At 40.5% G+C, this 17104-nt stretch overlaps 1 protein-coding gene across 1 annotated transcript; it reads left to right on the top strand.

Moving 5' to 3' along the window:
• Positions 1–1106: 1106 nt before the first annotated feature.
• On the top strand, positions 1107–10519 carry LOC139460878 (uncharacterized). The gene is made up of 4 exons (XM_071242353.1): positions 1107–1180; positions 5683–5792; positions 6909–7065; positions 10423–10519. Exons 1-4 carry the CDS (start codon positions 1107–1109, stop codon positions 10517–10519), a joined length of 438 nt encoding a protein of 145 aa, XP_071098454.1.
• Positions 10520–17104: the final 6585 nt, after the last annotated feature.

Raw genomic sequence — 17104 nt, 5'->3', positions numbered from 1 at the left:
TAATTACAGTTCTGGTACTGATGTTTCTTAATCGTCAAAAATGTTTGTTTGGGCAACTTTAGGATTTTCTGCTGCTCTTTCTGGTGGCACATATTTTAAAGTTTGTATTTGAAATTTCAATAAACGTAATTCAATTCATTAATGTGTTATGCCATGACTGGTCACTCACGATGTAAGTGTATCAAATATGGAAGATGTATTGATATTGTTATGTCCAATAGGCCTATGATTTTTGACGGAATGAAACAATAACTGATTCTGAATATTTCCCAGTCAAGAGACCATCAAGTAATTATATTCATACAAACTTTGAACGTTATCATTGATACTTGATTATCACAGCATATGTATACATTGACAGGAACGCAGGTCAGTTCTATTAAGTTCGACCTCACCAGACGAATACTGATTTGGACTTCAGACACGGAAGTCAGTCGATCCAATTTGCAAGGATTGAATTCAAAATCACTGCACCATGTTGCCGTTGATAAGGGTGTTGATGCACATGCTGTACAGAAGACTGTCCGCTGGGAGTAAGCCGATGTATTTTACAAAGATTATGTACAATCCAAATTCTGTTCACATATGTGTATTGTGTGTTTTAAGATTGTATTTGTTGTTGGGCAGTTGCTTATCGTAACTGTGTCTCCATTGTCAGTCTGTTTTCACTGTGTGGCATTAATAGAACTGATGTTTCTTAGTCGTAAAAATGTTTGTTAGGGCAAGTTCAGAATTTTCTGCTGCTTTTTATGGTGGCACATATTTCAAATGTTTTTATTTCCATGTATTTAATTCCATGTGATATGTCATGAGGTAATTTATCAAATTTAATTCCATGTGATATGTCATGATATAATTTATCAAATTTATATTGACAATGTTATGTCCTTCAGACCAGTGATCTTTGACGGAATAAAACAATAAATGATTCTGAATATTTCACAGTCAAGAGACCAACAACTAAGTTTTCAACATGATCATTGATGCTTGATTGATTGTCACAGCATATGCATACATTGACAGGAGCAAGAGTCGAGTACTTTAAGTTCGACCTTCCCGGACGCATACTGATTTCGGCTACACGCAAGGAACTTTCTCGCTCAACTATGAAAGGAGGGAAAACACAATCTCTACACCACCACAGTTACATTTGGCAGTTGGAAATTGATGAAAGAAACAGGTAAGAAATACTCAACCACTTTATGTTATTTAGAATCACCCATTTGCCTTTTTACATGTCGCAAAGATACTTATACTTATACGCATCAACCATATGAATGTGTAAACATCCGGACAGACCCTACCCAAAGTTTATGCGTCTGCGCTACGTCATTGGATTTTATACCGCAGTAACATCTCAAATTCCGGTATTTCAGTATAAAACATCAAATATATCAGTTTATAATCTACGCCTTATTCCTGTTTACATGAAATGTTCAATTGCCTAAAAATACATCGACTGATTTTTGTTTCGTACACTTTCGTACACGGGCCATTTTGAGGAATGTGTCGACATCAATAAGAGACGTTCCAGAAATGTATGATGGCAAGAAGAAAATGGCGGGCTCCTAGTAACACACACGCACAAACGTACGCAAAAACGTACGCAAAAACGTACGCACGTCCTTGGAATTTTTGTGGAACTCTCCAGATATGCACACAAAAATCGGGCAACTGATCGGACGGGAAGTGGTCACAATGGTGTGGCCGTAGACGACACAAAAAACGACAGTTTCAATATCACTAGCTTAAGTGACTGGAATGAATGACTAGAGTTTACTGCCGTACTTGTGGAAGACTCAAACGCATCAAAAGACAGGAACCCCAGCCCCATATCTCCTATGCAAAATTGGCGTGTACCGGATTGTCCTTGGGGGTTTCAAACCCATTTCAGACATCGTCCAAGTTCGAATCCTCAAATGGTTTTCTGTACCAACGCTGTCAAAAGTAAGACACGCTTGTGGTACATCGCCAATACGACATTGGCGTGTGGCGAGGTGTTTAGAGGCATTCTTAACCCATTTCCGACCTCGACCATGTTCGAAACCTCAAATACAGTGTAGTCAAAAGTACGGCACCTTAGCAATTGGCAATTTGAAAACGAAAGACGAAATGCATCAACCAAATTAACGATCCTGTTAGTCGCCTCTTAAGGCAAGCATGGGTTGCTGAAGACCAATTCTAATCTTTAAGGGTAGAATACACAATGCTGAAGACATTTGGGAAAAGAAGGTTATTGCTCTTAGGTCTTTGGAAAGCTAGTGAATGGGGATTTATCGTGTGTGTGTATATATATATGAGGCGCTTCCTTCACTATGTGTACTCAAATCTGGGTATTTACTAAAATCTTATAGAACGCAAGGCAGTGTTACATTTAAAATGCAGTCACAAACATAAAATTAGGTCCATGTGGCACCATAATTTCTTCCTGTGAAGACCGTTACCAGATATGATTTATTAACAAAAATCCAATATGTCCGCAACTATCCAAAAACGGATGTTTGATGTGTAAGGTACGGTGACAAGTCTCAGAAAGTTTGGAATCATTTAATTTAATAGTTTCAGAGGAGTATGGATCAGTGAGTTAATGCTTTACGTCACATAGGCAATATTTCAGCCATATCGTGACGAGAAGTTATACATTATTAGTACATATATTTAGACTAAATAGAATCCTGTCATCGATGTACAGTAAAAGAACTAGAATATCATAGATTAATATTTAAAACCAGCATACAACCATAAACACTATATGTAACAGTATAATATACAAAAGGGCTATAGATCTGCAGCCCCTGAAGGGAGATCACCATGCTGGGGTCCATTGGGACTTACAGTACTTTCCTACCTGCATGGACCCCAGCCGGATTTACATCATGCCTTCAGCTGTTGGCGATTATGGACAAATTTATCCAAAGTTATATTCTACGATTAAAAATGTGGTGGCAAAGATTACTCTGAATGACGTGGTCTAACATCCCCTCTCTGGGGTACAATCATTTTACACTACTTCATCCCCCATCAAGGGTAAAACCACTAACAATCTCAGTTCTTCCAAGACTAAAATATCATTTAATTATAACAAAACATAAACTTCAAAATTTATTTAATAAATTGATTAAATGAGTACTTTTACTTGACATCATAGAACTACATAACCTTGCTACTGGCCAATATGACATCGTCTTTTGTTGGTTACCCAGCCATGATGGAATTGTTGGTAATACGATGGCTAATGCTGCTGCAAAGGGGCAAAAGGCGGCACTCAACAAACCTGTGACACCACTTCTTATATCATAGAGTGATTGTAAACCTGTCATTTGATGTTAGATCAGAGATCTCACGCAGAAGAAGTGGGAAGATGGCTAATGCTGATGCTGCATATTCCCAGTGTCAGTGATGATTCTCTTGATGGTTCTGTACTGCTGGACAAAAATGAGTGTCTACCAAGCGAAGTGACATACAAAATAGGCCCAGACTCAGAGGCCCAGAGGCTATCTGAACCACCAATCCATCGAGTTAATGTACAGTGTGTTGAGAAGATCAACAACCCTACAGAGTCCTTCGCTTGGGTGAAGTCAGCTTGCCTGAAAAGTGACACAGAAGGATGTCTGTTTCCTGCTCAAGACAAGTCACTTCCCAATCGAAACCGTCAATGTGTGATTTTGCATCAAAAGTATATATGAAATGCATATTATGAAATGAATTTAATGAGACTGTCAAATACATTGTCAGTGGATGCCCAGCTTTGGCACAAACACAGTATCTTAAGCAACATGATGGCGATTATTACCGTTTCCGCCATGCTTGTGTGGTTTTAACACAGAGGTCCAACCATGGTTCGACCCAGAATATGTAGATGGCGTAATAAATACAACATTCTTCAGAGTAGGCCCGTGTACAGCCTTGGACGTATCCAGGCCAACGAAAGTGATCTTGTCCTTTTTGAAAAATCCAATGAAATCATTTATATTTTCTGTCCCTTTTGACACTTTCGTGATTCGGGAAAAACATGGCAAATATGCTGACCTCGCTTTCGAAATGTCACGCTTGCATCCCAAGTACCAAGTTGTGCGAATCCAAAATTGTTCTCGGTGCCTAAGGAGTAACCGGGTTTGTTACCAGAAAAACAGCCCTTCTGACAATCTGGGTAATGCAGAAGGCTGCAGTGTTGGGGAGTCATCTCTGAAAAGTTCTCGGATGGTTTGACTAGGTAGCGCTGGGAGAAGTCCCATGGGCTGCGTGTAGAGGCGGCAAGGGTCCTGAGCTGATGATGGGCCTAACCAGCCAAGATCAACCTAATCCTCTTTCTCGCATTTTGATTTTAATCTAACGCATATTGTAACGAATACTGCCGAATACACCCTCCTCGTGACACAGACACAGGTGAGGGTGTATTCGGCAGTATAATTAATGCATGGTTGCCACACTTATGATATCTTTCTGTAAGAATGACACGCACTAGTCACGTATATTACATCTTCTTGAAGGCTACGTATGATGGTTTCAGGTGACAATAATTCCACATTTAGATTTTAGTCCCTGATTCAGTTGTGATACATGAGCCGACAGCAAAATGTCTGCATTTCACCTGGAAGCACCAGAACCAAGACCCGTGAAGATTCCGGGGTAGAGTAGGTCTTCAGCAACCCATGCTTGCCGTAAAAGGTGACTATGCTTGTCGGGTGGTCAGGCTCGCTGACAAAAAGATGACATGCATCTATAGGTTGATGCATGCCATCGATCCCAATTGCGTGGCTCGATTATTTACAGACCGCCGTCATATAGCTGGATATTGCTGAGTGTGGCGTTAAACAACAAATCAACCAACCAAAACCAAAATTGTCTTATTTTGTTGTTTACGTGTCCAATATATTTCACATTATATCTTATTTAGGCCATCATAAAAAAAAGGTTTCAACAAGTCTTGATCTATCAAGCATTTTCCATTTTCTATCACACCACCAATTAACGTTAGCATGAAAGATAATGTTCTCGTTTTCTACCAGTGTTGCTTAAGAAGAGATATATGTTAAAGCTGCTTAATTTGAAATAGATTACATAGCGTCTCAGACTATTCCCAAACTCAGTCCATGACCTCGACTGTTGACAATTTCAGTAGCTCTGAAATACAGTGATGACCATGTGCTAAAAGCATTAAGTTTACAAGTAAATATGAAAACGTAAGAAGTTAAAAATAAATTCTGGCAGCTGATATCATAACAAATAACATAGTCAATAACACTAGTTTTGTCAGTGTAAAGGTTGCTTGAACTGCTCGACAGTTCAACAGGGTTTGTTTGAGAGGGTTTAGCAACTACATGTAACTACCTGTCGATGCATCAACCAAGTCAGCGAGCCTCACCACCCGATCCCGTAAGTCGCTTTTTACGACAAGCATAGTCTCCTTTTACGGCAAGGATGGGTTTCTGAAGACCTATTCTACCCCGGAATCTTCACGGGTCCTTTTTTTTGTACAAATAGTGTGATTGGCGGGTGCTACCGGTGAGTAGGTCATGCTTACGTTTTTTGGTGAACACCAGGTGTCACTTATGATTTTTAGTGGTCCATTCACATTCTTTTCACAGCTATTTTAAAATACACGCCAAATTTTAAACTGTTTTGGTACAGAATCTTTACTTGTTATTCTCTTGCATTGACAATTTATGTTTTGTTTTTCAGATTAATATATTTTGCTGATCTGCATGTGATGTTTGTGATTGATTACGATGGCAAAGGTCTCAAGAAAATACATAATAGACAACCTGGAGCCATTTTTTACAATGAAGCCGGTAGGTTGGATGTTAGGATGCTCACCCTCTCCGTATATCATCATGTTTTAAATGGAAGTTAGAAATTGAATAGTCTATTCAAGATAAACTTTCATTTCCGCTTCAACCAACGATTCTATAGGTGTCTTGTTTGCTTTTCTTACAATAACAATACGTTTCGTTAATATTGTCAGAGCTTGTCTGAGGTAAATAATTGCATATGCCCTAATTATTAGTGAGTGAGTGAGTTGGGTTTAACGCCGCTTTTAACATTATTCCAGTTATATCACGGCGTGTCAGCTTAATGTGGGAGGAAAGCCCGAAGTGATGCAGGTCTTAGACGTTTACCACTTCGGTGAAACCCACGAGCACGGGTATGGTGCTGACAAACCTAGAAACATAATCGGGGCGAACCGGGATTCGAACCCACAGTCATAGGTTTCTGGCGTGCCTAAGGGAGGCAACTCGGCACAGCGAATCGCGGCGCCTTAGACGACTGGGCCACCCGTGCCCCCTCTAATTATTAAGATACATGACATATGCATAATGCTTCGTTAAGGGTCATGCGGAAAAACGTTAATGATACAAAGCTGATCTGGTATTATGATAAATCCAACAAGTATTTGATGAACCCAAGAATAACAACAGGTTTTGTTAAGTCAGATGTTTTTTTCTTATTCCCCACCCTTCATAGATTTCGGACCGCCTCCGTGGTCTACTGGTAGAGCGTCCGCCCGGAGAGCGGAAGGTCCGGGGTTCGATCCCTGATCGTGTCATACCAAAAGACGTTAAAAGATGGTATACTTGTTGTTACCCTGTCTGGCGCTCGGCAATAAGGGGCTAAAACAAGGACTGGTCGGCTCGGAGTCAGTATACTGTGTCTGAGTGGGGTATTCATGTTAAACTGCAGCATGGTATCTCAGTGAGCTAGCACTATAAATCGGCATCAGTCCGGACTAGTACAAGCAGCCACACAAACACATACACGTACATGCACGTCGCTATATAAGTGCAATAATCTTGGACGCGACGTTAAACCACATTTCACCTCACCTCACCTTCATAGATTTCACGGTTAATCAGAAAACCATTTCATATTGATCCACCTTTCAAACATACATATGTATTCATGTGCAGATAAACGACTTTATTGGGTCGACTCCGACACGAAGACTCTCATAAGCCAGAGGCAAGATCCACTGGGTGACCAACATGCTATTCAGAAGATTGACAAAGATACCTTCTCTCTCACCATTCACAACCAAATTCTTTATCTCAACGAATATGCCGAGAGGTACATATGCTGCTTGTCACAAATGGAAGCCTCACACATGTGTTACGTTTTTGTAAATTCATTCCCTCACTGTAGATACGTTTAAACCCAAAGAATTATGCTTATTCCGAAATAAATAATACAACTAACTGAACTAACGAACTAAACTAGCTTAACATCTTTTTACATGTTACTTCTACAATTACTAATATCCTACTACTAACAATAATGCTGGTATATTTCTACTTTGTTTTGTTTGTTTGTTGTTGTTGTTTTTGTTTTTTTGTTTAACGCCGCACTCAGCAATATTCCAGCTATATGACGGCGGTCTGTAAATAATTGAGTCTGGACGAGACAATCCACTGATTGACATCATGATCATTGATCCACGCAATTGGTATAAAATGACATGCATCAACCAAGTCCGACTCCCCGATCCCGTTAGTCGCCTCTAACGACAAGCATAGTCGCCTTTTACTAATACAAATACTAAAACACTAACAAATAGTGAATATAATGTATTTACTTATATACTAGCGGAAAAAGTAACGATGCTTTATATAAAGTTCAATAAAATGTGTTTATTCTAAAAATAAATAATACTTTCAATACATATTTATGAATACATTTCATCGACTTTAAGTCCGGGATTCACAATTTGCACATGCATTTTCATGCACAGCACAATTTGTATGTGTGTGTGGTTTTTTTGGAGCATAATACTCATACTTGCAGTTTGTTATTGTGAGTGAGTGAGTGAGTTGGATTTAACGCCGCTTTTAACATTATTCCAGTTATATCACGGCGTGACAGCTTAATATGGGAGGAAAGCCCGAAGTGATGCAGGTCTCAGACTTTTACCACTTCGGTAAAATCCACGATCACGGGTATGGTGCTGCCAAACATAGAAACATAATCGGGGCGGACCGGGATTCGAACCCACAATCATAGGTTTCTGGCGTGCCCAAGGGACACAACTCTGCATAGCGAATCGCGGGGCCTTAGACGACTGGGCAACCCGTGCCCCCTTTGATTGTGTACAACACACAATGACTGTTTAGTTATCATGTACTCATAAAAACCTTTTGTTTAACGGTAAATATTACTTAACTTATGCTCCAAACTGGAATGGCATAAAATGTCATCGAAACATAATTTAATCTCTTTGGAGACGTTATCTACAGCAGGGCAATACTCTTGGCCTTTCACAGGCCGGACATCCACGTGTGACGACACATCATCAAGACAACCATATTCGGTTGATGAATTTACAGAATCAATAACAAACAGCCACATTCACGGCTCTGACAATTTCTCGGTTTAGACCAATTAGTGGCAGCACCGTACATAACAAGATGAAGGAGCACAACATCCGGCCCCGAAGTACAGCGAAACGCCCAATTTTGCTTCTATGTCACCGTCAGGCACGCCTAGTTAGATGTAGACAGCATATGAGGGTCCAAACACTGGTACAGTATACTGTTCACAGATGGTTTCATTAGCTCTGATGGTCGTGCATGGTTCTATATGCGTGCGCCCAGGAGAACGTTTCACCGACCTTTGCATCACTCAACGTTGTCAGTTTGGGGTGGAAATGTAATGGTATGGAATTGCATCAAAATGTTCTACCCTTTGTACAAATGCAGGGACATCACGTCACGTTGAAGCGGGATAATGCCCGCCCATGTATGATACGTGTTGTAACAGACTTTTTGAGGCAGCAAAACATTGCTGTACTGTAAGGACATTGTGTATCAGTAGCGCCACGCCCCTCTTTTAGGGTGTGTCGCTCTGTCTCCTGTTAGCGGGTATGGGTTTTGAAGTGGTGATGTTTTCCCCACGGGGCAGAAGGGGCCTGTGTTATATGGATGTCACTGCTGTGTTCATTCTACGCTGTACACATCCCGGAGATACTCATCCATGCATCCGTCCATCCATCCGAACAACCATCCGTCCACTCATCCGACCATCAATCATCCATCCATCCATCCATTCTAACAGCCATCCGCCGTCCATTCGACCAGCCGTCCACTCATCCGACCATCCATCCATCCATCCATCCGAACAACCATCCGTCCATCAATCCGACCATCATCCATCCATCCATTCCAACAACCATCCGTCCGTCCATTCGACAACCCGTCCATCTGAACAACCACCGTCCGTCCATCCATCAATCCGAACCAGCCGTCCGTCCATCCATCCGACCATCAACCATCCATCCGAACAACCACCTGTCCACTCATCCGACCATCAACCATCCATCCATCCATTCCGACAACCACCCGTCCGTCCATTCTACCACCCATCCATCTGAACAACCATCCGTCCGTCCATCTATCAATCCGAACAACCAGCCGTCCGTCCATCCTTCCGACCATCAACCATCCATCCGAACAACCACCTGTCCACTCATCCAACCATCCATCCATCCGAACAACCATCCGCCCATCCATCCGACCATTAACCATACATCCATCAATTCCCAAAACCACCCGTCCGTCCATTCGACCACCCATCCATCTAAAAAAACACCCGTCCGTCCATCCATCAATCCGAACAACCAGCCGTCCGTCCATCAATCCGACCATCAACCATCAATCCATCCATTCCCACAACCAGCCGTCCGTCCGTCCATCCCTCTAGCCGAACAACCATCCGTCCATCCATCCGACCATCATCCATCCATCATCCTTTCCAACAACCATTCGTTCGTCCATCCGTCCATCCGAACAACCATACGTCCGTCCATCCATCCGACCATCCATCTTTTAATGCACTTTACTCTGATTTACGTTTTACTGGAGAAAACTATATTTGTACTCTTCATTTTTGTTAAATAGCTGTTGATTAACAGATATGCATATACATATATTGTAAAATATACAATACATGGCTTAAAATTAAATCCTCTTTATACGAAATCCTACATGATACTAATAAATGCGAACATAACGCCACCCAGAGTGCAATTCCATGCTTAATACTAGTATACTAATTCAAACGTACAATAATACCTCTATCTAACATCTAATTAACAAACTTATATGTGACACTGCCAGAAAAGTTTAATACAAAATAACAGCAACAAGAGCAAAACCGATCCAAGAGTCACATCTGCGTAACCAATTGAACTGTAGACCCCAAAAGGATGGAGCTGCTGGTATATTGCTCAACATCTAGGGGAAGTTGAAAATAGATTGCCAATGCAAGATAATAACCAGTCAGGATTATCCGTCAAAAAAGATTAAAATTTGGCGTAAAGGTCCAAATAGCTGTGAGAATTATCTGAATTTACCACTGAAAATCAGTGATGACACCAGGTGTTGCGAAAAGGGTAAGCCATCAATAATGTATGTCTTGTCTCTATGTTTTCAGAGGGTTCACTCTCATGACATTGGAGGGAGAGAGGCTGCCTTCACTCGCAACAGATGTTGTACCCACAGATGATGATGCTTATCTTGCCTTTCTTTAGTAACTGTTGTAAAAAGCAGCCTTTGTTTATATCCCAAGCACAGCCAGTGACATCTGGTTTTGATCTGTAGACTTTGGTACTTCGGCGAAAACATCAACCATGTCCCACAGTTCAACAAAAGTTATTTGTCGATCAGTATTTGAAATGCCAACATTTGTCCATCCATTGCAAATTGAGAATTAATAGCTTGAACATATACATCGTGTATTGCAAGGTTTAGATTTATCCTATGTTTCATACGCTCCTAAATGTTTCTATCAATGATTCGGTAATATAACTGTATGATATTGCCAGCATTCGCTCGTTTGTGTGCAGCAACCACGTCAGTGACGTAATTTTGGCAATGGTATCAACTTAACCACAGACCAATGAAGTTCCCTGTGCACGCTGAGTATTTGTTAACACAGACTTCATCGACGCACTGCATTGAATTGCTATCAGATTTTAACTGAGCATACGGAGTATCGTGTGAAGGCTGTGGATATGACGTGAGAACCATTACATTGTAACAAAGTATAACCAAAATTGCCTAAATCTATTACTTGTGTAATAAAGCCATTATTGTCTGGTCCAGACTCGATTATTTACAGACCGCCGTCAGATATCTGGAATATTGCTGAGTGCGGCGTTAAACAACAAATAATAAGAAGAATATGACCTGTAACTTTAAAATCCTAATGTGTTGGTATATTTAGGAGACTGAGGGCGTCTTGCTGAAATTAAATGTTCCAACATTCATTGATCATTAAAACGCGCAAAATCTTACAAAACTAAATATCTATCGACATTGTAACATAAACGTTATTTAAAATCAATGTTTTGGAGGAAATCATTTACTGAGCGCATGACGGAATCAAACTATGTTTGGCAAAACTTCACATGTTTAGCTTCATGTTGCATGTTGTTTTAGGGCTTTTTTAGACATGTAGACCATAAGTCTCATAATTCACAAACAATTTACAAATAATATACCGTAAACTACGGTTATAACGAACTCAAAGGGATCACTTATTTTAGTTCGTTATAACCGTAGTTCGTTATAAGCATATATACAGCATATATACAACAAATACTGGGACAAAAAGATAACCGTAGTTTTACTGTATTGATGAAAGGTCTGCCTCTGTACATTCAATACATTACTATCAAGATATATCATCAACAAATGGTATATATTCATATCATTGTATTTCCAATCCATTGTTTTCTCACATTGAAACAATGAAATATGTATGCATCTAATTTCCATGCATGTTGGTTGTCTCAAATTTTCATGATATTTATAACTTTAAAAAGTCCTTTCACAAGGCTGATTCCTTCAATTTTCATACAAAAAAAACAGATCAGCAGAAAATGTTCTTCATCTTCGATAACTTTCTTCAAACAAATATGTTCACAATATAAACCTAATCTTTCTTCGTACAAAATATTTCTCATCGTCCATACTCAATACGTATATCATGATTTCCACAACGGTTTTTACTGAAGTATATCTTAAATAACCGACTCTTATTATTACTTAGATACTGTTCTAGGTGTTGCACATATTAACACTTTTCATAAAAACTTATTTTTACTTTCCCATATAGATTACAAAGCCAATTTTGATACTTCATTCAATCGTTGAGAAAAAAAAAAGAAACTAAAAATATTTGCGGGGTTCAAACACAATATTTCTAACAATACCGACCCATGTCTGCCTTATGGCATTATCAAATGAACGCAACATATTAGAACACATTTTTGGGTACCTGTATCCGGTAGGATATACATTTCATAACATACAGCAGACATAACGGGTACATTCCTTATTCACCGAGCAAAGCATCATTTATTATATAACAAGAAATGCCTAAGATTTGTTTACAAAAAATATAATAGTACCCTTTCAATACACGAACAAGAACATTGATGTGTGTACATTGAGCTAATTTAGCTAAAAAAAACTTAAATGTCAAAATGTGTCTTTCTTAGCTTGTTGTAATAATTGTAGACATCGATTTGTTGCTGTGATCTATACACGCTGTCTGCAGCATTTACTGTGTCATCAGCAAATATTATGGTGGTGAATTTTCTTCTGGAAGATTACCAACATGTGTACTAGTACCTCTGCAGTCAGACGGTTCGATCATTTCAATAACGTCATTTAAAAACAAAGCAAATATTGCAGGGCTTACCATACAACCGTGTCTTGTTTGCAACACTGCAGTCAAAGAAATCACTTTAACTATAACTTGCAATTTACACAAGAACGTAGCTGTGAATACATTGCCTTCAAAACATTATATACTTTACCTGATATACTATTTTAAAAAAATACAAAATACAGTAGAAAGTGCTGTACTTAGTCAAAGGCTTTGGAAAATTATACAAAAATTGCATACATACATCTTGGATAAAACTTTTGAATAACAGCCTGCAAAATAAAGACATTATCGGTGGTACTGTAGTAGCGGGTAAGGGGTGGATGTTGGTGGGGCACACACAACACGACGCTACTCGTCAGTTCACATGACAACCATCTTTATTCCGAGAGTAGATACTAATCATATTAAACCCTGAAAATATGATGCAAACATCATAAGTATTTTTGTAGCAGAACATGGAGATTAAACACAATTACAAGACTTCATCTTATCAGCTAGCACATTAGCACTAGCATGAATAAATCCTTAAATATAAATAGCAGGTTGTAAACTATTTCTGAATAACTATATAAAATTTCCATTTGTAAATACTTTGAGAATACATTAAATTCACACAAAACATTAATTTAGAAGAATAACCATATACTAGTTATTAGTTTGAACCATATATATATAATTATGCTCCCTACTTACCACTGTGTGGCAATGAGCTTATCTCAGTGGTTCGCAGTCACGTTCAATGTTGTTTACGGTCACATCATTCTATAACAAGTTGAAATACAACCTTGACAATACTAATAATGGCCATATAAAATAAGATATAAAAACAACCGATCTCCCATACATACGTTCTTATTTCATACCACGTTCAGACAGTTATAGGTTTAAGAACATGTTTAAATAATAATTTAGTTTAGTAAAGTGTATACTAGTAATGCAGTATTTAAGAAGATAACATACTGTAAAGATGCAATATGATACATTTTAGATTGAAATTAAATAAATTCTACATACAACCAACTGTAATGATAGTTGAAATACCTACTTTACTTTAACTACCAGCTAGGTTTACTTATACACTGATGCATTAATTTAACACCTCTTAAGTAATACAATATGTACAAGACCATATATACAATAGATGAAATACTAAGCCCATAGAAACTAACCTGGATAATGAAATCCTCCATACACAAACATCGAGTTCCCTGAATATACAATGTTCAACATCCACAATCAGCAAGGGGCTGATATGAAGGAAAACGATCTAATACAAATCTAAGTGACCTCCTTGAATAATTGTGTACAACTGCCAACCGGATATGCCGGACAGAAACCTTTAAATCTACATACACAATAGATAGTAAGCTGACCACAGAAACTAAAGCAGACAGACAAAAGAAACTTGTGCAGTGTGCATACGCATGGGTCAGAACCTGGCCTGACCCAGTAAGGTGGCTATTGTTAAATGCAGGGTGCAGGGATAGGCTTATTGTATTGAGGGCTTGTATAACTCTAAAGGTTTGTTTGTAGGGTACTGTATGTAAAGTTTAAAGCTAAAATGAAACATCTAAAATATCTAACTTATATGTACAAATACTTAAAACATGACTTGGCCACATACTTCCCCTCCCCCAGAAATGACGTCCTCGTCATTTGGAAGTTCCATCCAGAATAGAAATAAAAGCCTCACTAATATGCTTTAAAACACCACTAGCTGCAAGTTCCTGGATTGCTCTAGATCTTCTGTCCATAGTAGCCTCTGAACCTGTCACTCTGTGACTCATCAAGTACTCCCCTGATGTCATCCAAGAAGGCTTCTTTGAGTCTCTTCCTGAACGTCTAGGTGCAGATGCAGTTGGAAATATCGATGCAGTTGCAGCAGCAGATGTTTCGTCATCTATCCCTGAAGCGGTCTGAGCCCCAGGTTCCTCCTGTTCAGTTTCGTCCTCATCAAGTTCCTGTATTTCTTCTTCACGGGTCTCTTCTGTGTCCTGCTGTTCCTCTGACAACACTGACGAGTGACCGTCGCCACCAGAAGAAGATCCCTCTACCTCAAGAAGTTCTTGGTCGTCACCAGTCTTTGCTTGGGTAGATTCCTCATCCCTCTCTGCAGATTCTGCGTTCATCACTGTGGAGCCATGAACGTCTGCTGTATCTTGGGACGTCTGAACAGGCACTGTAAATGTTCCTATCTCCATGATATCTTCATTTCCAGTAGACATCTCTGATGTCGCGTCTTGAGTGTATGCTGGGGATAACACAGTTGATGTCCTTCGTCTAGGAGCTGGAGTTGGCCTCTGCTTGACCTTGGCATCCTTTGACTGTGAAATGGCTCCAATGGGCAGGAGATGGTTCCGGTGCAAGGTCCTCTTCCGTCCTTCACCAAATTCCTTCTGGACCACAAACACAGGAATGTCTAAATTTGGCTGTTCCAGAACTACATTAACATCCTCTTCCCATCGGTCTGCTAGTTTATGTCGTCCATCGAAAGCCAAAGCTTTGACCAGCACTCTGTCTCCGACCTCTATGGTTCCGCCTCTAACCTTCAGGTCATAACCTGCCTTCTGTCGACCTTGAGCATCTTGTGTGGTCTTGGCTGCCTGCTCATAAGCACTCCGGAGTCGTTCCCTAAGGGCCTTGGTGTACTGAAACACTGATTTCTTCTCTCTGTTGAGCTCCAGTCCAAAAGCAAGGTCGATTGGTAATCTGGGTTCACGTCCAAACATAAGGAAGAAGGGTGTCTGGCCAGTGGTCTCGTGGCGGATGCAGTTATAAGCATGAACTAAAGGTCCCACATAATTCTTCCAGTCCCGTTTCTTGTCAGGCGATAGGGTGCCAAGCATGTCACAGAGGGTCCTATTAAATCTCTCACACATGCCGTTGCCCATAGGGTGGTATGGAGTGGTCCTTGACTTCTTGATGTTCAGTAAGTCACATAATTCCTTCACGAGCTTGCCCTCAAAGTTTGCTCCTTGGTCGGTGTGGAGACGCTGTGGCATTCCATAGTGTTGAACAAAGTGGGTGTAGAAAGCCTCTGCAGTTGTCTTGGCTGTCTGGTTCCGTGTGGGAATGGCCATGGCATACCTGGTAAAGTGGTCTGTAATTACCAACACATTCTCGTAGCCTTGGGATGATTCCAGTGAAAGGAAGTCCATGCACACTAACTCCAGAGGTTGGCTGGTGTTGATGCTCACAAGAGGTGCTCTGGCGTTGGTAGGAGACTTCCTTCTGAGGTATCTTCCACAAGCACGTACCCACGCTTCAGTATCTTTGGACATCCCTGGCCAGAAAAATCGGTCTCGCAGAAGTGATAGAGTGCGGTCTCTTCCAGGGTGTCCCACTTCGTTATGGCATCCTATCATGGCTCTTTCTACACAGGAGGCAGGGAGAACCAGCTGTAGTCTCTTTTCTTCTCCTATGGTGACCTGTCGATAAAGGACTCCATTCTTCAGGATGAGTCTGTCAAAAGCCTTGAACAGAGTTGCATCCGTCTTTGTTGATGGAATCATGTTTTTTTTTGGTTTGAGACCAGCTCGCACATTGGCTATCCATGGCCTGAGAGTCGGATCTTGATACTGTGTTTTCCTCCAGTCTCTGTCAGTCATGAGGCGGATGTCTTGTCCTTGGTCTAATTCGATATCTATGACCTCAGCTGATAGGCACAGGGTTTCTACAAAGGGTTGAGAATGGATTACATTACAAACAGCTTTGACAGATTCTATAGGAACCTGTGATCCTTCCTCTTCCTTTCTTGACAATCCTGGAAGCCTGGACAATCCATCTGCATCTGCATTACTCTGACCTGGGCGATACATAATGTCGAAGTTATAAGCTGCAAGTGCAGCTAACCAACGATGGCCAGTAGCATCGAGTTTGGCAGTGGTGAGCGCGTAAGTCAGTGGGTTGTTGTCAGTAAATACAGTGAAGGTATTGCCGTACAAGTAATCCCGGAATTTCTCAGTCACTGCCCACTTGAGGGCCAAGAACTCCAACCGGTGTGCAGAGTAATTCCTCTCTGACTTACTCAACCCGCGACTTCCATAACAAATCACTTGCTTCTTCCCGTCGTCTGTCTTCTGGTATAGAACTGCGCCAAGTCCGTGAGTACTAGCATCTGTATGAAGTTCAAAACTCCTCGTGTAGTCTGGGTATCCTAGGACTGGTGGTGATGAAAGAACATCCTTCAATGTCTGAAAAGCTGACTCTTGTTCTGGACCCCAAGACCATGGCTTACAAACGTATGTCTTCTTCTTGGTCCTCTTGCATTCCTTGGGAGCTGGCATGAGGCTTGAGAGTGGTTGAGCAATTCTGGCAAAGTCCTTCACAAATTTACGATAATACCCAGCGAAGCCCAAGAACTGGCGAACTTGCTCTGGTGTTATAGGACGTGGCCAATCCTTGATACGTTGTACTTTATCTGGATCTGCTTCAACTC

Source organism: Haliotis cracherodii, unplaced genomic scaffold (genome assembly GCF_022045235.1).
Source record: "Haliotis cracherodii isolate W230 unplaced genomic scaffold, xgHalCrac1.p SCAF_14, whole genome shotgun sequence".
Taxonomy (NCBI): domain Eukaryota; kingdom Metazoa; phylum Mollusca; class Gastropoda; order Lepetellida; family Haliotidae; genus Haliotis; species Haliotis cracherodii.
This window is presented reverse-complemented; position numbering and strand designations above follow the sequence as displayed.